General features: G+C 42.7%; 1 protein-coding gene across 2 annotated transcripts in view; it reads right to left on the reverse strand.

The window, feature by feature from the left end:
* The window catches only part of LOC121286208 (transmembrane protein 132C-like), a 1,095,675-nt gene that overhangs the window by 67,389 nt on the left and 1,004,747 nt on the right, over nucleotides 1-23,539 (reverse strand). For both annotated transcript variants that reach the window (XM_041203216.1, XM_041203217.1), the window contains one exon: nucleotides 10,191-10,396. In XM_041203216.1, coding sequence (XP_041059150.1) covers nucleotides 10,191-10,396 — 206 coding nt within the window. The remainder of the gene's footprint in view (nucleotides 1-10,190; nucleotides 10,397-23,539) is intronic.

A 23,539-nucleotide genomic window follows, 5' to 3' on the forward strand; every position in this document is an offset into this window, starting at 1 on the left:
ATGATCGGCGCAGGCTTGGAGGGCCGAAGGGCCTGTTCCTGTGCTGTACTTTTCTTTGTTTTTTGTTCTAAATGAAACCTGCATTTTGGAAGAGTTGGTCCATGGAACCTGAATGGGACCCACCACGATAAGCAGAGCGGGCTATCAAACGTGGCGCTTTCAAAGACTGGTTATTGTCAGGGATAGAGTTTATGCAAGGAATTTTATGACTCCTCCCACTGGCAGGATCTTCCGGTCCCGCCGAAGTCAATGGAGTTTTGAACGGCTCGCTGCATTTCCTGGCCCCTGTCCCTGCCATGATGAAGCCGTAAAATTCCTCCTGGCCAGAATTTTATGCATCTCATCACTAACCCCCCACCCCCTGTTCTGAGGCAGGGGTGGGGGGGGGGCGCAGGGGGGAGTCCATTTTAAAATTATAGGGCAGAATTTTTAGGTTGGCAGGCGGGCACCATTAGCGGGTCCGTTCTCGGCCGGGGAATGGACCGCTCTCCGTGATCTACCCCAAACCGCAATTATGGCCAGCCAGCCTGAAATGTGCACAGAGAAGCTCAGCGCTGTGGGGGTGGGGGCAGGAGGTGGGCAGGCGCTGACATCAGCATGGGTGTGGGCGAGCACTGACAGAGAGCTCTCTGAAGGTAGAGAGCTGCCTCAGGGAACTGAAGGCCTGAAAGACATTAAATAAAGTCTTTAAAATCAGGAAAAAAATGTGCATGCATCACAGTCAGTCACCTGAACTACATATGATAGAAATACTGCCTATAGATTTTTATTTTTTCTTCATTTAATAACGGAAACCCCATCCTGCCCTTGGATGAGGTTTCATGAAAAATGCAAAGTCCAGCTGGCTGATTTGCCCGCCTGCCAACCATAAGGTTGGACAGACCACAAAAAAATCGGAGACAATTGCACCTTTAATTATCTTAATTGACCTCTTAATTGTCGGCAGGGGCGTTCCGACTTTTGCGCCGTCCGCCGACTGAACTATCACGTGAGTGCAGGATGACATCGGGTCGCTCGCCCGACATCATCTCGCGCAATTTGTCATCTGGTCAGGTTGGGCGTGCGCCCACCTGCTGAGTGAAAAATTCTGCCCATAATTTTAAAATTTGTAATTTCTTTATGCCTCTACTGGGCTTGACAATATGTATCCAGTGAATCAATTGCTGTGCCATGTCACTAGGTTATCACTAATTCCACGTGGTTTCACTTTTGGTCATGCTGTCTTGTAAACTACTGTCTGAAGGCTCATATGGACAAAAGCCATGGACACTCCCCTGATATCTATGATAATACCTCCTCAAAACATTCAACTTCATTAATTAAACATGATTGATCTTTCATAAAGCTATATTGACTCTCTTTGATTAGCTGTTGGGGAAATTTTATGTAGAGGCAGTGGTCCTGCATCCAGCTTATAAATCAGGAGCAAGCCCGCCTCTTCTTGGCTGGGTTGTCACAAACCAATTTTACTGCCTTTGGCCTGTTAACTGGCTCGGGATGATATTTTTTCCACATTGGGTCTAAGTCCCATCTCTGAGAAGTGCTGGCCGATCCCTAGTTTCTGCAGTATTAGTGGGAGAGGTAGCCAGTGCTGGGACTGCAAACAGTCTCCAATACTGAGGAGCCACGGAGCTGGATCAGAAGGTGAGTTCAAGGTGGGAGGCTTTGTTGGGGTCAGCTTGATCTCTGATTTTATGCTCCTTGCACCTTCAGGCTGGGGATTTGGGTGTAAAAATCCATCCCATATTTGTCCAATATTCGGTAAAAGTTAAAAAAATCCCATTTATTTAAATTGTTTTATCTTTAACATCTACAACAGTAATGAAAACCATAAGAAATGACGCTCCACACTTGTAAAGGTTATTTTTCCATGGAGGAGAGCTGTTCATTGCTGTTTGATAATAATTAAGATTTGTCACAAAGTTAAATATGTATTTAGATGGGAATGGACAAGGCCTAACCTTTTCTGGTATGTTTTGTGGGTAATCATCAGTTAAGTACAGCAACTTCATGCTGCTTCATGCATTTCAATGATGAGTTTCTTGGGAACATCAGCATAATGCAGCTTCTTAAAGCAGTGGGCAACTCAAACAGGAACATTCCAGATTTCTGTGTTGCACAAATCATTGATGGGATTTGTACCTAGCATCAGCAAGGTCAGCATTTACTGGCTAAGCCCTTGAGAAAACCACCTTTTTGAATATAACTGAGTAACTTGCTCAGCCATTTCAGAAGGCAGTTAAGAGACAACCAAGGACATTAGTGAACCAGATGTGTTTTACAGCAATCTGGTAGTTTGATCATTACCATTACTGATACAAGCTTTTCTTTAATCCAGATTCATTTAATTAATGGAATTTAAATCCCCAGCTGCTCTGGTGGGATTTGACCTCAAGTCTCTGGATCACTAGTCCAGGCCTCTGGATTACCAGTCCAGTAACAGAACAACTATGCCATTACCTTACCATTATGGAAGCATCATATTTCACCCTCACCCTTTCTTGGCTGGATGTTGACATGAAGAGGAGTATTTTCAATCAAGGGTCATTGATAAAGAACGCAAAGCCTAGTTGAGTTTTCCTCTGCTCAGCACAACTCCCCCCACCCCCCATCCCCACCTCATTGCCAACCAACTGAGATCAGCACAGTCCTGAAATTCTCTGGTGTGCAGTGCAGGACCACAGCAAATGGCACATTACCTAAGGAAGCTATGGAGGGAGCCAAAGTAGTTAGTTTAATTGGGCAGAAACTAAACAAACATAACAAGGCTGCTAAGCGGCACATAAGGTTTTGTGATTAAATTGAGCACTGCCTCAAAACAGCAGTTTGGAAAAGATACTCAGTTATTCTATTTATATGGCAAAGGCTGGGATATTTACAACTGAAATAAAAGCTGATTATAACAGGCAGTCTTTTTTTAAGTGTGTGTGGCAATTACCACCGTAATTTGGTCCATGAGTCTTCGTAAAGAAGTGCAAACATTCTGGTATCACTTGTGGAGTGGGCAGTCTGAACAACTTGCAACAATGGCTGTAATTTTCATTCTACTGCCAATTCTTTCCTTTGAATTACGCTGTTTTAAAAATTGATTGTTCTCATGCTACAGAGCACACAAAGCATAGTTCTCACCTAAAGTACTTTTTATATAGACAACATATGAGGAGAGGGTCAAGGTTAAATGTGATGACTAAGCTCATATACATCTCTTCAAGAAACACAGCTTTCCTCCTGCTTTGGCTGCCATCAGCAAGGTTTCCTCCTCTCTCCCTTTCCCCACCTTTCTTAATAATCCAGCTCCTGTCTTGGGAGGGGGCAGAATGTTAAATTTAAGAAGAAACGGAAGTTATGCAATCTTTCCCCTTGTTTTCTCTGTGTAGCTTTGTGAAAAATAACACAAATGGGGACTGATAATGCCAGCATTCTGTCCAATGTGATTGGCAACTTGCTTCTTCTTTATAGTTTGGAGTCAAACCAAAAGGATCGCAGCCAAACAGACTTCTGGGCAGATTTTTCTTTTCTCACTTTTGTGTTCTTTCAATATGAAATCATCTCTAGGTACTGCGGTCCTTTCACCTCTGCTTACGTTTGAAAATTAGGCTACAACTTAACAGGGTTGTAAAACTGTTAACAGCTTACACCTCATCTTTAGTAGACTTCCATCCCAGAGTGCAGTAACAACTAATTAACAACTTATTTGAGCTTGGAATGTATAGCAATGTAAGAGCTAATTAGTGTTTAGTCATCATTATAATTACTAATTAGGGCCTTATATAAACAATGTACCAAAAAATAACTGCTAGCCTCTGAAAATCTTCAGAAATATAAATACAGAGATACTAGCAGATTTCAACCTTTTTTTGGAATATTATAATAGATCGGAGGGAATGAGTCACAAGGCACCTGAGGAGTTCTGATGACATTATATAAAGCATGAATAAAGCTCAAAGGAGTAGATAATTATTTCTCTTCAGCTCCATTGTAAACTTTGCTCCCTTTTCACTGACTCTATCCCTCTGCTCAACCAAGTGCTCAGCTTGAATTCAGCAGTATGAAGCCTTGGCATCTTGTTCAATTGAGAGCCGAGTCTCTGGGCAGAATTTTCCCTGCAAGCCTCTGGATGCTGACATTAGGGTGAAATGGGGGTCAGACGCCCTCACTGTATGGGGAACAGGCACTTAGCAATGAATTTCCCCCGAATTGGCCAATTAGTGAACAGCAGGTGGGCTCACCATCCAATTGAGGACAGTGAGTGGGCTCTCAAAACAGAAGGGCCAATAGCAGGCCCTCCTACACTGAAGAAGCAGCAGGCTGCCTTCTCAGGAAAGTGAAAGGTGGGGGGGTGGGTTGCTCCAAGTTGGAAGCACACTCTCGCCAATCATGTTAACTAAAATAAAAAATGTTCATAGCAGCTGAGCCACCATTGTGAAGGGAGGAGATCCTTCACAAGATGGCCTGTAGCTGGAGCAGGCAGGGAGGGCCTCAAAGCCTGTCTGGAAGTTTTGGCCTCCCCTCCCCTCCTGTGGCCAAGAGGCTGCCTCAAGGCAGCTATACTTTGCCAATGCCTCTGGGGACTTGCAGGCCGACAATAGGCCTTTCTAGGCCTTTTAACAAGTGGAATTGGTGTGTGGGTGGATAGCCCTGCCATCCTCCCATCCTAACTCAGGGAAAATAGCCTGGGGCAGGATGGTGCTGGGAAACTGGCCTGCCAGCTAGCAGTGTAAATTTTCATGCCTTCCCACCTCAGTGCTGGCAAAACTTCTTCTCCCTATTCAAATCATACTGAATGTTTCTTTCCAACACTATAACATCACATAACTTTGTTCCTATCTCATCCTCACTGCCACATAATCCTCATCCACACACTCATCAGCTCTGGACTCAAAAGTTCCAACAAGCCTCTCATCCTCCACTTTTTGTAACTTCCAACATATACAAACCCTGGGGCCTGTATCCAGTCTGAACTAAATCCCACTTGCCTGTCAATGCTGTTATCATTGGCCTGTGTGTTCCCTCAACACATTAGATTTAAAATTCCCACCCTCATTTTTAACTCCTTCCACGCTCTTGCCTCGCTCACCCTTCTTCCCGCTCCTCAAATTCCTTCTTGCATTTTTAGATTTCTGATTCTGGTCTTCTCCTCACTCCACCCTTCCACCAGCACCACAGCTTTCAGCTGCTTCTGCCTCCATCTCTAGGCTTGCTCCTGAAAGCACTCCACTTCTCTGCTTCTCTCCCTCTGCCAGAATCTCCTTAAACCTCACATTTTCAACTAAGATTTTGGTCAGCTTTCCTAACTCACCTATCATGGCTCTCATAGTTGTGTGTAGAGAATTGAGAGCTTCTTCAGCCCTGTACATGCAACTTGAGATCAGTCGGCTCTACCACCTGATTTGCCCGTTTTCCACTGCTATCCTGCCCAATTTGGGATGGGGTTGTAGAGGAAGTCCAGTGCTAGCCATTGTCAGTCTCAAACCTGTTTCCAAGAGCAACCAGATACAACTCAGACTCAAATGCTCCCTTACTCCTTGAACAGAAATTTCCTTCCCGAGTCAGGAGCGCAAAGTCGGGAAAACTCCAGACTCTGCAATTCTGACTAGGGAGAGAGCTCACTGAATGAACAGGTTTTTGTTCTGAGTTGGGGGTGGGGGGGAGAGGGGTGGGGGTGGTGGTGGTGGTGATGAGGTGGGGTTGGTGGGTGGGGGTGCTAACTGGGGCCCTTCAGCCCCAGAAAGAGTTCGGAGGCAGCTGGGTGTGAAGGCAGGCTGTTTACAAGGCCTGCCTCTGTGCTCTGGGGCTTTATCCTAGTTATAATAAAAACAATAAAACAAAAGACAGCCGTCTAGTCCTCATCCCTCACACCCCTCATCCACCACACACTCCCCATGGCCCCATTCATGCCACCTCATGACCCCCCCATTCATCCCCATGACTCTTTAAAGCCTCTATGTTAACTTAGTGCCAACACATGACCTCCACCGATCACTCATTTAGATTACACACTCTTTGCCAACTCACCCAGTATTCACCATGGGCCAAGGTGAGATGAAATAAAATAAAGTCTAAGTATCTATTATAGAGTTCACTATATTAAAAAGAAACTTCCATCGATAAAAGCCTATTCAACACATTTAAACCCTTCAAGCACCTAATTCCTTACAAAACAAATATTTCTATTCATAGCCCACATGAAAGACAACTAATCTACTTAAAACAATTTGGAGCTGTCAATCAGGCTATTAACTTACAGTCCCCCCCCCACCCCCACCCCCCCCCCCCCCCCCCCCCCCCACCCACCGCTGTGATAATGAAAGCTTGTGAAAGAAGACAAACAAGACTAATCCTATAATGATAACCCTCAGGCTTAGGTAAATAAACATCTCTTGAAATTGCAAGCACTGATTTTTTTCAACTGAGAGTCACAGCAGGCTGTTTTTTTTTCAAAATTTAAAGGACAGGAGATTTAAATGATGTGATGGCTCGATCATTCCTTAGAGCTTATACGCTTTTTGCGCACGTTACTGTCCACTGTTAACAGTCCCAAAGAGGTACCTCACCTCTCCTAAAGGGATACCTGGGCCTCTCCAAAAGGGTACTTTACCTCTCCAAAGAAACTCTGTAGGTTCAGACCTTTTCCTCTAATGCTTAAAGCCCATGAGTCATATGTCTGAAACTTCAAAGACCAAAATTGTTTCTGTTTGAAGGCAGCTGCATTGCTAAATGTGCAGCTGCCTCTGTGAACTGCAGCTGTGCAATCTGTGTCCAGCCTACATTCTCCCCCACTCCCCACCCCTGGTGAAAATGGGTGCCTGGTTCAGGGGTGGGATTTTCAGATTCTGGGCTCTGGCACAGAGTCCTTCCAACGCTGAAAAAGTTCAGGCCCCCCTGTTCTCTGCTTGGGCTTTCTTTCTTTCATTGCCAATAGATCCCAGAGTAGAAAGTTGCATGCCTGGATACAAGCACAAAGCTAGCATTCAATCACAATGTAGTGCTGTGCACTAAATCACCAACACACTACTCATAATTACCTATTTTTCTTAGAAGAGATATAGCTAGGGAGTACATCTAACAAAAATGTTTACACTATATGAATTTCAGATGGTACAATATTTTTTTTAAAATGCATTGTGCTTGGAATGTAATGTTAATTTCAGTACAGCTGTGAAAGTCTTATAGCAACTCATTTAGCTCACTGGATACATCTGACCAGGAGCCTGAAATTTATAAACACCTGAAAACTGACAAACTTCTCTCACCTATTTGAAATATTAAAGGGATATTCTACTTTAAATACAGCTCGACCTCAGCAACTGAGGAATACTTCGTGTAATACATCAGTATTGAACAGCATACAGCTTGGTTTACTATTGGTGGGAAGTCCACTAAAATATAGATTTTATATGTATTAATTAGTTTTAAAGAATCTCAAGTTTATAAATCCTTGAAACAATAAAAAAGAAATTTGATTCATGTGATGTCTTTCATGTGCTCAGGACAAATCCCAAAGGACTTCACAGCCAATTTTTGTTGAAGTACAGTTACCTTTAAGTAGACAAACATAGCAAGCAGCAAGGTTCCACAAATGGTAAACAAATGAATGACCAGATAATGGTTTTGGTGGTATTGGTTCCTTGGGATATTTTATGTTCAGTTGATCAGCCAGAGCATCAGGTTAGCCTTCTTGTTGAAAGAAAGCATGTCTGACAATGCAGCACTCCCTCAGAAGTACATTGTAGAGTCAGCCTATGGCATCAGCCCAAATCCATAATGGGAGTTGGACCAACAAACGTTTTGACTTAAAGATGGAAGTCCTACCAATGAGCTAAACAGATAGTGACTAGCTAAATTGTCTTTCTAACCACCATACAGTCTCTCTACAGATATGACACATCAACACTTCTGACATTGAAGCTCTTCCATCAATCTGAAGGATATGCATCCTAGGAATAAACTCCAGCTGTGGTTATAAAGGAGCATCGCAGTCACAGATCCCCTTCCCTGTGCAAATTATAAGCAACTGTCCTACTAGAGCATCAGAAGCACTGTGCTGCATTAGAAACAATTTTATTAAAAATGAATGGGGGATATTTGAGGCAAAACAACATTTTAATTTGACAGATCATTAGCAGCAGAAGTACATTTCTCGTCATCACTAATACAACTTGCCTTTGGCATGTTGCTATTCATATGGCAGAGAAGATTGTGCTGAATAAAGTGGTCTGGAATTTATTGTACTTTGACAATAGATTTCAGTAATTCAGTTAGACTTTCAAAATCAATGGTAATTAACTCATGTAATGTAATCAAAATATTATCAGATGACCATTACTGAAACATCATATAATCTTGGATTATAATTATTTCAGATATTTCCAGCAGTCCCTGCATCCACTAACCCCAATGGAAAGTCAAATTTTAACCCTTCATGGATTTTAGCTAGACAATATAAGGTGGATTCAGATTCTGATAGTAATTGTTTCTCTCATTGTTTATATCATCTGAACTCAACGGTCATTCTACAGCCGTTTATTCACTCATTGACACCATTCTATCTCCAACACTGAGTACTAAAGTCAATTAAAGGGGAACTGTCATCATGGAAAGTATTTGGAAAACTTAAATGCTTTGTTTAGGGAAATAAAAGGGTCAAAACAGCAGCACAATAATTTTGTTATGACTATGGCACATGCTAGTAAGCATCTGATGTAAGTAATGATCTGATTCAATCCAATTTATATCGGTGATCATGGGAAGAATTATCCCCCCATCGGGGGGAAGTGCAGGAGTGGGTGCCAGCAGGCGTGCTTCCAATCGGTGCCCCTGGTCGGGGGCGTGCTGCCATTTTATGTGGGTGGGCCAAATAAGGCCCGCCCAGCGTGACATCCGCCAGGAAGCGCTATGTGCTCCCTGTGCGGGCAGGGGATGGGGAATTCCTCAGCTGAGAGTGTGCTCATTTGCACATGCGAGCACACTCATCTCCCTGAGGCTAACTGCTGCCTCAGGGAGGTCGGTGCCAAATTTAAAAATGGTAAAGGTGTGAAAACAAACTTTCCCTGACACTGTCACATGAGGGGACATGTCCATCACTTTAAATCAAACATTTATTAAATTTTTAAAAACCCTCATGAAACCTCATGGATGAGGTTTCATGCTTTTTCTGAAGCCCGCCAGGGCTCCTGGCCTGCCTGCCAACCTTAAGGTTGGACGGGCAGGTCCATTAATGAGGTTAATGACTTTGTCAATGGCCTCAATTGGCCATTGACAGGTTGGTGGGTGCACAGCTGATTCGGCTGCACCCCTACCTACCTGAAAATTGAAATGACGCGGGGTGACATTGGGAATTCCGCCTAACATCATCCTGTGTCATTTTATGCATCAGCGAGCAGGTCCCACCCCCGACCTAAAGATCCTGCCCCATATGTTTGAAGCAAAAATTAAAGTTTTTTCCATGATAATGATGGCCCATTAAGGCAATCAGGTCTGATATGTGGGAAATATCTGTATGAACCAGAAGTTTCTTTTCTCTCTTCTTTACTTTTCTTTTTATATCTCTGTGGGTTAGGCATTTTTTCATGCATTTGACATTACACACATGAGGTGTGAATGAGACAAAATGGAATTCCTTACTAAGTTCAAAAGACACTCAGTCAAAAAAAATTTAATAAAATTCATCACCTTCCTGTGATGGGAATAATGTGTGTTTTCAAAACTGGGGGACATAAATATAATTTCACTAATAAAACTAATAAGTGATTCAGCAGAAATTTCTTCACTCAGAAAGAGAGTAGAATGTGGAGCTTGCTCCCTTGTGGAGTAGCTGAGATGAATGGCAGGGATACATTTAAGGAGAAGCTGGATAAGTACATGAGGGGCGAAAGGAAAAGAAGGATATGCTGATAGGGTAGGATGAAGTAAGGAGGGTGGAGGCTTACGTTGAGCCGAAATGCCAGCATGGACCTGTTAGGCAGAATGACCTGCTTCTGTGGTGTACATTCCATGTAATTGTATGTAGGGAATACTGTGGAACAGTTTCAGAATCGAATACAGCAAGCTGCTGAGGAGGGTGCTGTTAGAGGAGCTAAATACTTATTGGCCAGTTAGAGCATGAGCTCTCTCAAATCCTGCATTTTGTATCTAAAATGAAAAGAAAAATAAAGCAATCCTTTATATGTACATTTTCTAATCACTCATACCTTTTATCTGAGACGATAGGGACGCGCCATCCTTTGATTTGACTGAGTTCAGTGTCGGAGACATCAATCTGAAGGGGAAGACGAGGCACCCATACAGTGATTTCCAACGGTGCACTCAAATGCTCATAAGTAAAGTTGACAATGGCATTCACTTTGCCCCTCATCTCCTTGCCATTCACTAAGACATAGTCACATCTGTCAGAAACCTGTGACAAAGGGGAAAAGACCTAATCAGTACAACAGCATAGAGATGAAAATGTCACTTCACACAAGACAGGTACAGAGACTCAGCTGAGAGATCCTACACTCAAAACTGAGCATATTAATAATCTATTGAAACTTCAAAGCTTCTTAGCTGCACCAATCTTTTTATGTAAAAATAAATGATTTTGAGAAAGTCAAGATTTAGTCAAGTTATGACTTAATGTTTGTCATAATGTAAGCAGTCCAAGAGGTAATTATAAGTAAGAACATGAGAAAATACTGTCATCTTTTCTTATATTAAGCTACGATGTACAACTGGAATCTTGATCTCAACAAATTTATTTTTATTTGTTCGTGGGATGTGGGTGTCGTAACAAGGCTAACAGCTATTGCCCATCCCTAATTGCCCTTGAGAAGGTGATGGTGAGCTGCCTTCTCGAACCGCTGCAGTCCATGTGGTGTAGGTACACCTGCAATGCTGTTAGGAAGGAAGTTCTAGGATTTTGACGCAGCAACAGTGAAGGAACGGCAATATATTTCCAAGTCAGGATGGTGAGTGACTTGGAGGGGAACTTCCAGATGGTGCTGTTCCCATTTATCTGTTGCCCTTGTCCTTCTAGATGGTAGTGGTCATGGGTTTGGAAGGTGCTGCCTAAGGAGCCTTAGTGAATTGCTGCAGTGCATCTTTTGGATGATGTACGCTGCTGCTACTCTGCATCGGTGGTGGAGGAAGTGAATATTGAAGGTGGTGGATGTGGTGCCAATCAAGCAGGCTACTTTGTCCTGGATGGTGTCAAGCTTCTTGAGTGTTGTTGGAGCTGCGCTCATCCAGGCAAGTGGAAAGTATTCCATCACATTCCTGACTTGTGCCTTATAGATGGTGGACAGGCTTTGGAGAGCCAAGAAAGTGAGTGACTCACTGCAGAATTCCCGTCTTTTGACCTGCTCTGGGAATTCTGCAGCAAGTACCTTATCTCCTGACTCCCCAAAGTTTGTCCACCAAAATATTTACATACCAATCTTTTCTCATCACTTAAATACCTAAATAAATTTAGAACTAAAATAGTGATATCTCAAAAATGATGGCATCACATTGGGAGTTAAGGGTGAGAGGTTGGCAATGCCAACTAACTACACCATTCCTAAATGCTGTGCCACTTTATAAAGGAAATTAGGGTCATCTTATTTAACGATACTGTTGGATACTGATATGGAATAATATCAGGATTAATGTAACCCAACTCTACTTTCACCCACATAACCATGCCATCAGTGTACATTTAAACCAACTGTTCCACGCGGCACTGCTTAACACTTCCCGATTCAGCTGAAACCATTACTGATCAGCAAGATACAGCATTCTACTGACAACATACTCAGAGCAACTGAAAAATCAACACATGTACATGGCAAGAAATGAAATAAAACATATCAGCCCCCGAAAAGACCAAAAACATCAATTTTAGAACTCAGTCAAATATTTTCAGTGGTTGCAAAAATATCACAGAAATCTTTCCTGAAAACCAATTGCAAAAAAAAAAACACCTTTTCTCTCCTCGAAATATGACTGATAGCAAAAAACAAAGTCTCAGAAAAGATTTCTTCACTGTATGATGCAGTACCTCTCAGAGCTAACATGCACACAGGCTAGAGAGAAAACAGAAAGCTGGAAAGAAGGGATGAGACACAAGTGGGATGAAATCACCCAATATTAATAACGCACTCACATGAACTTACATTATCCTTACTTTAGGGATGGTGTTAAGCTAATCTAATAATGTACAGTGCAATTTCAACCCAGGAGAATAGAAAGAGGCAAAGTAAAAGAAACAAAGAATGAAGTAAAGGGTCAAGACATTGTTACTCATTCACAGCATGATGTAGGTGGAATCCTATAATTCCCCATTTAATAAATGCCCAATATTAACTATGCCATCAGGACGAGGTGATGAGCCAGGAGGATGGACTTTCAGACCAGTAATCACAGAGCAGCCCAGTCGCTCAACTTCTAGCAGAAAACTTAATGGAACACACCATCAAAGTGGATATATTCAGAATACTTAAACTGAGCAAGACTTATGTATCTGTTCTATAAGTTACTCAGAAGCACACCATAGTTACATAGCAGACTGGCAGTATAGCCTATCTATTACAGATACATATACACTTCTGTATATGGCTAACGATTGATCCAGTTCTGGTGGCCCCACTGGTTGATTTTTGTCGTCCCCACTAGCGTATTGCTTCTTTGGTCATGACTGATGCCCCTAAAATGTGCTGATGCCACAAGATGACTGATTTTTGTGGATTGTGGTTGCTACTGTGTTTGCACCAGAAGTTGAGGGTGAACGAATTTCTAAGTCACTGCATAGTTTTTACATACATTTCCCACAGTCATTAAATCTCTTTTCTATGGGCATTACAGCTCTGCTCTGTATTATATCCTTGTTTTCTAAAATGTTGGCCAACTTGTACTGAATTATAATTTGAAGATCTTAAGCAATTACAGACATGGAGAATTCTATAAGTAGTTTAGCCATTGTTGTTGTAAAATATTGTGCTTTAGTCAATATTTCATTGTTGTTGTTAGTCAGCCATTTGAAATAACTGACTACCATCCCTCCTAAGGATTAGTAAGAGTACACACCAACATATCAGAATCTAGGGCTGTCAATAACATTTTGAGATTCAGCTTCATAGGTGAATGAGCACAAGTAAGGAACCCAGTTAATGGCTCTAACAGATGTCGGACTATGTAAAGGTTTAGATCAAACACACTTCAGCTGACAGTGCATGGACTGAACTGTGTGTTTTTTGACCTCAATGGAATCTGAATTTGGTCTGTAGAAGCATGTGTTTTTACTTTTTACTAGCAGCTGATACCTCATGTATCAAATAGCATGTGAAAGATAGACCGGAAGAGGAATTAATTTGACAATTACAAGAGTTTTTCTGTAGAATATTTTAGTGGGAAAGATAAATTATCATGCATCAATATTATGATGATAAGTGAATAAGAAATAGGAACACATGACAATTTTTGACCTACGTGTTCTTGTTGATGTATTTTAGAGCTATGATATGCAATAACATGTCTTAGAGCTTCTAGTCTAATTTGCCACTCTATATACTCTGGGCTTCCACTCATACATGTCTGGTTTTGTAATATTGGTGCATCTGGGATTGAGTACTGTTATCTCTGATTAGCTTGCTCACCACAAAAGGGCCTGTGAATGTGAGTATCAGCTAGGACTGTCCCGACTACAAAAGAACAAGTGAAAGTGCTCTCAAACTATTGGAACCATTGTCTTGTTTTTTCTTTTACTTCTTTCGCCAATAGCCCACAATATGGGGAATTTTAAAGTCAAACATTTTTACATAGTTACAGAGCTCCTTTACTAGCTATTGCTGCTTTTATATTTGTTAGGGTTAATTATGATAGAGTTACAGGAGTTTACAGCAGAAGAGAAAGGCGTTGAAGCCATCATGACTGTGTGGCTCATTGCGAGACCACTCCAAAACTAATCTCACAGTCCTACCATCTTCCAGAGCCTGTTATTTTTCTCAGCTAGAAATACTTATCCAATTTTCCTCTAAAAGACACAATAAGCTCTGCCTCAACCACTAGCTGTGCATAAGCACTGCGTGCTCCAATAACGACCTGTATAAAGAAATTTCTCCTAATTGTTCAGTTTTCCTTAGCTGGAGCTGCATTGAAAAGTGAAAATGTTACTCCAGGTCAGGTCTTGCATTAGCAGGCTCAACAAATAAGAACATTTCCCAGTATCATCACTGCAGTGACGTAAGTGAATAGCACAGAAACAATTACTTTGACTCCTTCTTCCTTAATCAGCTATTCTCATTTAGGGCCTGTGAGTTGCAGAGGTATTAAATAGATTATTTACAATTGGCAGAATGGGAAACACAATAGATAGGCTTTTTGGACATAAAAAAATAGCCTTTTTTAATGAAGCAGGTTACAAATAAATATTTTTAAAAATTTCAGATTGTTGTCCCCACTATTCTTCCCCCACAAGTTCACAAGGAGGAAGCAACTGGAATGGCCTTCCCAAGCAACATACCATACTGTGGAAATTAATGAACAGGGAAGAGGCAAGCAGATGCTGTGAGAATGAGGCTTCGTAGGAGAAGGTACAGAAAGTGAAGTTCACTGGAGCCTTATGGAGAGGCAAATCTATATCTGGTTCGGATGCTAACTTCAGAAGGTAATCCTGAATTAATTTAGACTCTAACAATGTTAATAATGGCCTTTTGACGTGAGTGTTGAATGCTGCCCAAACTGGCCCCATTGTAAAGGTGCCGGCCAATCAGATGACTGGCAGCTCTGTCGTCTATAGGCACTATTGGCAGTCGCACCACATTGAGGTGCCCAGATAAGTCTAGTTTTGTGGTTTTAGTGAAGGGGGTGAGGGGGGGGCCAAGTTTATGAGGCTAGAGGTGGCTTTAAAGGGGAGTGTACTGGGTGGTGTGCTTCTGATGGGTCCAAGGAGATTACAAAGGAGGCCCTCTTCCCTTTACCTGACACCAGCCCGCACAGCTAAAGCTGCTGGGTTTCCCTCATTGCGTGGACCTTCCCCCACCACAAGTAAAATACGAGTGGCAGTGGGATGTGGCACTAAAGACACCATTAATTGGTTGGTCTCAATAGGCCTAAGCTTGGCCCCACCTCCCCAGTAAAATTAGCGAGTGGGCAGATCGGCAGCAGAAAGGCCCCCCCTCCACATTCTTACGCTGTACAGGTGTGTACAATCCAGCCTCTGGGTGATAAGGGCAACTAGAAAGCGATTGAATCTTCAAATCAAAGCTCACAGTCATAAAATTAGATTTTCGTTATTTAGGAGTGAAATCAGGAAGCACTTCTTTGCACAAAGGGTAGTGAAAAGTCTGGCAGTTTCTCCCCAAATGCTTGTGGTTTTTGACCATTTGATCAGAGCTGTAAAGCTACAGAGATCTCTTCTAGAGGGAAAAGTGGAGAGCAGCAGAAAGAGGGATCAACCTAGGAATAGTTGGGGAGGTGCATGTGGACAATCTAGAGTGAATGTGAGGATGGCGCAATACAGATGAGCATAACATACTATGATAGCAGGTCTCCTGGTGGGAGTTGCTGCAAGCAGGAGCAGGAGGAGGTGGTTGTGGATGCTGGTCAGTTGTAATTTTCAAGACTGATATTGAGCGATTTCTGTTAGGCATTGGTATCAATGGGTATGGATCAAAGACTGGCAATGAAGTTGAGATGCTGATAACTGAACAGCAAAACTGGCTTAGGATGCTGAGTGGTCTACTCTTACGTCCCTATGAACGTGACCTTAACAATGATTGTGATAATGGGAGTAGAAAGGACACAGGAGCTGGGGAGACCAAGGTGTGGCCATGAACATGGACAGCAGAGTTTATGCAGAATAACGGGTTTAGGGAGGATGGTGCAGTTCAGTGAATTCAGAGGAGGAAGTGAAAGGGAAGCAGAGGTGCAGATTGAAATTACAGAGGATAAGGAGTTATTAAATTCAGAGGTTGAGGAAAGAAAGAGGGAAGGTATCCCGGAGAGAAACTCAAGATTAGGGCTTGGGTGGTGGTAGACAATGACGATTTTAAGGAGGTGTAAAAAAAGTGTTGGGGGGCAGGGGGCAGCGGAATAGGCTGAGGTGCTTAGAGGAGGAAATGGTGTCAGAGGAGTAGGGAGAAAGACTTAAGTGCCACAATGCTGCCAAGTGTGAAGGCTTTAGTATGGGGTAAGGCATCAGCACCCATGAGCCAAATTTCAGTCAAAACCTGGATGTCAATACAATCAGCTGATACTAAGGCTTGGTGGCAGAACATTATGTCCATCTTTGGCCATGTTAGTTAGGAATGACAAAGCTATGGAGAGGGTACAGAAGAGATTCATTAAGATGATGCTAAGGATGAATCAGGCCTCATGTATCAGGAGAGACGAGAGAAGCTGGGGTGCTTTTCATTAGAGCAACGAGGCTAAATGGGGATCTAACAAGGTGCTCAAAATCATGGCAGCACATAACAATACTTTGTATAAAAGGGACAGTAGGGAACTGTGATGGGCCAAATGAAACCTGGCTGAAAAAGAACAGTACATGACCAAAGAGAATTTAAAAGGGATCTTCAGCTATAATGTTGCCCTGCTTGGTTGGCTCTGAAATATTTCAATATTACAATGCTCTTTACAGCCTATTTTCAGCCAAGATTGAAACCTTGGGCCAAAGCTAATTCTCCATTGCCAAATGTTGCTCACTCTACATCTGGATAATTGATCTTCTTAGAAATTTCTGTGAATTGTTAGCTGTATTAAGGGGGAGTCATTGATGTAGATGTGTCTCTTGTTGGTTGATGTTATTATGCTCACAATGCATTGTCAGTGTTTCCAGCACAATTTTATCAGTAGGCCAGAAATGACAGTGAAAACGGAGTTTAAACCTGTAGTTCTACAAAAGAAATGGGAAATGTGGTTCTGAGGCAATCTAATCAAATCACATTTTATATCACAGGAATAGAATTAACATTTGCTGATACAAACTGTTCCAACACGTTCCCTTCGTTAGAAAAACCCAAGTTCAAGTGAAACACCTTAGGGGGCAATTCAGCAAGGTTTATGGGATTTCTCAATCAGTCGTGGGATTCCAGACATGTTGGTTGTATAATGCAGCCAAACAAACAACTGCACACGCACAAAAGATAACATTGAAACAAAAGAAAACTTTCGAGATGAGTTCTGAAACAATCTGAAGTGCAGATCCCAAGAAATTTTATGAAGTACAATAGTTTATCGTGAATAGAAATGCAGTTCAAAAAAAATCCTCAGATCAGTGTTTGTGAAAATCATGTGAGCTCAATTCACATCCAGTAAAAGCTAAAACACCCTCTGCACTATAAGCCAAATACAAGGCGTTAAAAACTGTATTTCTGTGTTTGCCAGATTACCAGCTAAAATAACTCAAACAGCAAAATCTGAGCCTCAGACAGGCTGATCAACACATTGTGCTGGGTTTTAAGGGAAGCGCCCCACCCCCACCCCACTACAACTAAATTGTGAGGGGAGCCACCCCACGACCCTGGTGTCTGTCCCACAGCAATTTAATGCTTTCAGGCGAGACTTCAGCCCCTACCTCAGCAAGACGTCCCGTCTCAGGAGGCTGCCAGCCAGTTGGATGGCCAGCAGCTCTGCAGTCCCAGCAGGAGCTATGGCAGTCCCACCACACTGAACAGCACAGTTGAGTCTGGGGTTGGGGGCCTTGGCGAAGGGGGGAATGGGGTTGAGGGGCCCGATTCAAGAGGCTGGAGGGAGGGTTAAAGTGGGCGGATGACTTTGGGTGGGGTGTGCCTCTGGTGGGCACAGGGGCCCCACATAGGATGTCCCTGCTCTTACCCGACACTGGTCCAGGGAGCTAAAACTGCCAGGCTCCCTGCAAGGTGTAGACAAGGCCCCACTGTGGATAAGTTACAGGCAGGGGTGGGATGAGGCCCTTTAGTGGCCATTTATTGCTTACGGGTCTCAGTAGGCCCACGGCCATCAAGCTACCGGATGCCTTCCCTGCCCCTGTACAATTTTAGACAGCTTGGGGACGGGCAGGGAGACCACCTGCTGGATTTTACGAGCCCCCCTCCCTTCAAACACACCAACGGGGAGCGTAAAATCCAACCCATTATATTTTATATCAGAGGAATGAAATTTGGTCAAATTAATTAAAGCAAAAACAACCAAAATATCTTTACATCACAAATCTTTTTCACTAAAGATTATTATAGCGGAAGACCTCAATTTATTATCCTCACAGGTAGTCCTGTTAATCCTAATGTGTCTTATCAAGAGGCAATTTAAGCACGAATTGAAGGATAAAGTGACAAATCTTGATCTTGGCAACATTAAAAACAACACAGTGGAAACAGAAGGTGGTTGTGCAGCCTACTTCCACTGCATGGACCTCTCTTCAATTCTCCTTGCAGATACATAGGGTCTAAGCCCCATAGATTTATTAGAACTTCCTGAGTGACTCATGTTCTGCTAAGTTAAGTAGCGTATGCAAGTGCACGTTATGTACGGCCTGAATCTTCGGGTCAGCGAGCGGGGGTGGGGCCCATTCGCCAAGGCGTAAAATGACACGCGGTGACGTTGGGCGGCCGTCTTGACATTACCGTGCATCATTTAGCTTTTCAGTTCGGCTGTCAAAGGCCTATTAAGGCCACTTAAGTATCAATTAAACTAATAAACTGAGCTGCCCATCCAACGTTAAAGTTGGCGAGCAGGCGAAGAGCCCAGGCGGCCTTCGTATTTTTCATGGAACCTCATCCATGGGCCGGATGAGGTTTCATGAAGGGTTTCTAAATTAAATAAATTTTTTCATGAATGTTCACTGACATGTCCCAGCTCATGTGACACTGTCACATGCATGAAAGAGCGCAGGCCCCGACTCAGGGAACCCCACCCCTGCTCGCACAAGGAGCGCTCAGGGCTTCTGGGCGCACGTCACACTGGGCAGGCTTTAATTGGCCCGCCCGCATAAAATGGCAGTGCGGACCTGATCGGGAGTGCCGATCGGGTCCGCCCCCGCACAACACCACCCCCCCCCCCCCCAAAAATGGGGGAAAAATTCACCCCTATATGTTTTAAAGGAATGCGAATGAGGTCATGTGACTGCTGAATTTCAAGTTTTATTCATTAGGTGGCACTGTTACTAAACTTAAGACCACATTGATGAATGACCATGCTGAGGTAGCAGCTTTAATGAATTATGCAATTCGTATGCAATCCAAATGGTTATTCTTTGTGTAACATAAACTTATGGAAATGAAATGCGTTTTGTCCTATGTATTAAATGTTCTGGTTACTTCACGTTCCATGGCAGCTGAAGAGTTTTTTGGGGTTGAATTTCTAAGGGTATCGCCACAAATCTTTTACAGAAGTTGCTCAAGGTAATCGGGAGAACTTCTCCATGCAAATTAATGACATATGTTATGTGGCAAGGGCGCCTTCAAACAAGCACGTAAAGGAGGGATTGAAATAATTGGCATTTTAAAAATTGATCTTCTCAATCTGTTCTTGCATTCTGGCAGCTAATTAACAGATTATATTTCAGAGCACTGCAGTGCAGTCATGGAAAAAAACCCAATCCTCCCTAAATACGTATTTGCAGTGTCTGAAATTTCATTCACCTGAGTCAAGTGATTTAGCCAGGAGAAGAACATGACATTAATGTGGGGAGTGCATTTTCTGATGGTCCCTCATCCATTATCGTGAAACAGAGCGCAGCTGGGTGGCATCTGGTCAAGAGTGATGTTAAATTGCCTTCATTCAAAGAGTGATCATAACATGGGGTAAAATTTTTAGCTCGGTGGGTGGGCGGGCGTGCGCCCGACATGACCGAGCGTAAAACGATGCACGATGACGTCAGACGAGTGTCCCGAAGTCATTGCGCACTCACGCGATATTTCGGTCGGCAGCCACGCGCTGGAGTTGGCAGTGCACCCGCCAACAATTAAAAGGGCTATTAAGGCCTTTAAAAAGTTAATTAAAAGAAACTTTTCACTGCTGGCCCAACCTTACGGTTGGACGGGCGGCATGAGGTTTCTGAAATCAAATAAAAATAAAATAAACATAAATAAAATAATTTTTCATTAATCGTACGCGGCGGCTGGCTTCCCGACTTCCGCCCCCCCCCCACCCCCAAGCCAAGCCCGCCCAGCATGGGTGAAATTCTGCCCATGGAATGCTTTACCACAAATGCAAATTAACAGCCTTTGTCAAACTGCCCATTATACCTGTTGGCTGAGGTAAAGGCAGCCATTTTGGAACTACATGTTGAGTATCCTTTATCCAAAATTCTTGGGACTGATTGCATTTTGGTGTTTAGATATTTTTGGTTTTTAGATCTACCATATATACAGTAGACCAGGCCAACTTACATTACAACAGTCTAAGTCTAGGCTTGCTATAGTCTGCAAATACTAGGTTGTTTCTCCATTTTCCACCTCTCACACACCCTACTTCTCACCTGTTAACAGTTATTAAATCTGTATATAATATTACATTGCTTTATTAACATACAAATTAACTGCATAGCCTTTCAAAAAAATGTTCGCCTTTTGGATGCATTTGATATTCGGATGTGCGGATAAAGGATATTTGACTTATATTGGGGGATATTGTAAAGAATGAGGCAGTCTTCACCTTCTCTTGTCTCCTTCCCCCTCTCTCCCCCACATCATCTGAGATACATGTACTGCTGTGGGCAGGCTGCATCAGACAGCATGTTAGATCAGGAATCATTTAAACATTTTACTTCCTATTTCAGTTCTAATCTTTTTCCACATTGATAAAGAATGAAAGGTGAGCTGTTGAGAAATGGTTTGTTTTAAAAACGGTTTAAATTGAGAGCAAGTAAATGCCTCACTTTATTTCCGAAATATGAACACGATCTCACCTTTAAGAACTGGAATTGCAGTCAGAAGGTTATTGATAATATTTACATGAAGACCTTGGTATAAATAAATAACAGAACGAGTGATTTTTCTTCAATGAACCATTAGTTTCATGGCCTTGTTATGTGGTTATGTCGCATCTATTCTAGACAATAATTCTCCCTATCCAGTAAATCATTTTGAATGTTCTTTAGATCAGTGCACAGACCTCTCCTGAATACGTACAAGATTACACATATCAAACAGAAATTATTGATTCACACAGCTGCTAATGCAAAATCATAACGTAAAAAATCTCAACCTTGTGTGTACTTCCAGCTGGTATTATTGGATGACAATCAGGTGTCGGAATTGTGATCTATTGTTTTCCACTCATTGAGCTGACACCCACAACAAGGCCAAACTTAGTGATCCACCATCTCCACAATGGACTCAAACTGGCTCATTTAATCTTGCCATGAATTAAACCGGGGACTTTCCAGGTTATTAATGATTCTGTACCAAACCAGGATGTTTGTTCACCCACCAGAAGACAAGTCTAAATTAAAAGAAATTAAAGGAGGCCTAGCTGTTTAGTACAGATGTTTGGTGACAATTCGAAAAGCAATAAAGACAAAGGATATAAAATTCTACTGTGGGGGGGGGGGGCGGCAAAAACTTTTTATTGAAGTCAATGAAAAGGATAATTGAATAGGTTTTTTTTTTAATGGGTGGCCAATCCAAAACCAGCCATTTTGGGATCTCACTGTACAGATAAGAATGCAGGGAATCCCAATACCGGGCAGAATTCTGAGCTCGGCCAGTGGCTGTGTGCCTGGCCCAGTCCGGCGCAAAATCATGCGAGATGATGTCGGGCAAGTGTCCCAACACATCCCGCGCTCGCATAGTATTTTGGTTGGCGGGCGCGCACAAAAGTCGGAAGCACCCCTGCCAACAATTAAAAGGCCAATTAAGGTAATTAAAAGGTGCAATTGTCTCCCATTTTCCGTGGTCCATCCAATCTTATGGTTGGCAGGCGGAGGAATCGGCCGGGTAGACTTTGCATTTTTCATGAAATCTCATCCAAGGGTGGGATGAGGTTTCCGTTATTAAATGAAAGAAAAATAAAAATCTACGGACAGCATTTTTATCATGTCCAGGTGACTGATTGTTATGCTTGCACGCTCTTTTCCTGATTTTAAAATCTTTATTTAATGCTTTTCAGGTCTCCAACTCCCTGAAGCAGCTCTTTGCCTTCAGGGAGCTCTCTGTCAGTGCCCACCCTCCTCCAGCCCCCAGCCCGGCAGTGCTGAGCTTCTCAGTGCGTGTTTCACGCTGGCTGACTGTTAATTTGCCAGCCAGCGTGAAATCACAGCCAGGGGCTGATTGTGATCAGTGGTCCATTCCCTGGCTGACCCCAGACCCACCAATCACGCCCACCCACCAACCTAAAAATTCTGCCTGTTGAGTACAGGGATACGTAAAGAAGTACGAGGATACATGAACAATAGAAATAGGAACAAGAGTTTCCCACTCAACCCCGCTCCAACATTTAATTTAATATAATCATGGCTGATCTTCAACATCAATTCCACTTTCTCACACAATCCTGATATCCCTTGATTTCTTTAGAGTCCAAAAATCTCTTGATCTCACCCTTGTATGCATTCAGTGGCTGAGTATCTACCACCCTCAAGCATAAAGAATTTCAAAGATTCACAATCCTCTGAGTGAAGAAGTTTCCTCTCATCTCAGTCTTAAATGGCCCACCCATTATCCTGATACTGTTTCACTGATTACTCTCTGGAGGTTCAAAGAACGAGAGGTTGAGGCCAATTCTACTCAATCTTCCCTCAAAAGACTGCCTTCTCATCCTAGAAATCAATAGACTAAACCATTAGTGCATCCCCTCGAGGGCAGTTACATCCTGCCTTAGGTCCAGAGACCAAAACTCACACAGAGTTCCAGGTGTGTTCTCACCAAAGCCTAGTACAATTGCAGCAAGACAACCTTGTTCTTGTGTACCAACCCTCTTTCACTAATGGCCAGCATACCATTTGTCTTCCTAATTGCTTGCTGTACTTGCATGATAACTTTCTGTGTTTCAGGTAGAACACCAAAAACCTTTTGAACACCAACATTTAATAGTTTCTCAGCATTTAAAATATTCTGTTCTTCTATTCTTACTAACAAGTGAATGGCCTAACATTTCCCCACATTATACCCTGTCACTTTCCTGACCACTCACCTAATCTATCTATTTTCCTTTGAAGACTCTTTGGGTTTTCCTCCCAGCTTACTTCCCCACCAAACTTTGCATTTGGAGCAAACTTGAAGGCATTGCACTGACCCTTACGGCACTCATGAGTAACAGCCTGCCAACCTAAAAATGATCTGTTTATTTGTACTTTTTGCTTTCTGTGCTTTAACCAGCCTGGCCATGCTATTATATTAACCCATTCAAACCCATAAGCCCTGATCATGTGCAACAATATTTCACGAGATACCTTATTCAATGTGTTACAAAAATGCAAATATACTACATCCACTGGTTCCCCTTTATCTAGCCTGCTGGTTATATCCTCAAAAAATTCTAATAAATTTGTCAAACACCATGGTCCAAATTTTGCCCTCGCCAGGCAAGCATGGTATACGGGCACGGGAACGGTCATGAAGCCAACCGCCACCCACGATCAGGGCCCGACATGGATTTCATGCTG

Source organism: Carcharodon carcharias, chromosome 13 (assembly GCF_017639515.1).
Source record: "Carcharodon carcharias isolate sCarCar2 chromosome 13, sCarCar2.pri, whole genome shotgun sequence".
NCBI lineage: Eukaryota > Metazoa > Chordata > Chondrichthyes > Lamniformes > Lamnidae > Carcharodon > Carcharodon carcharias.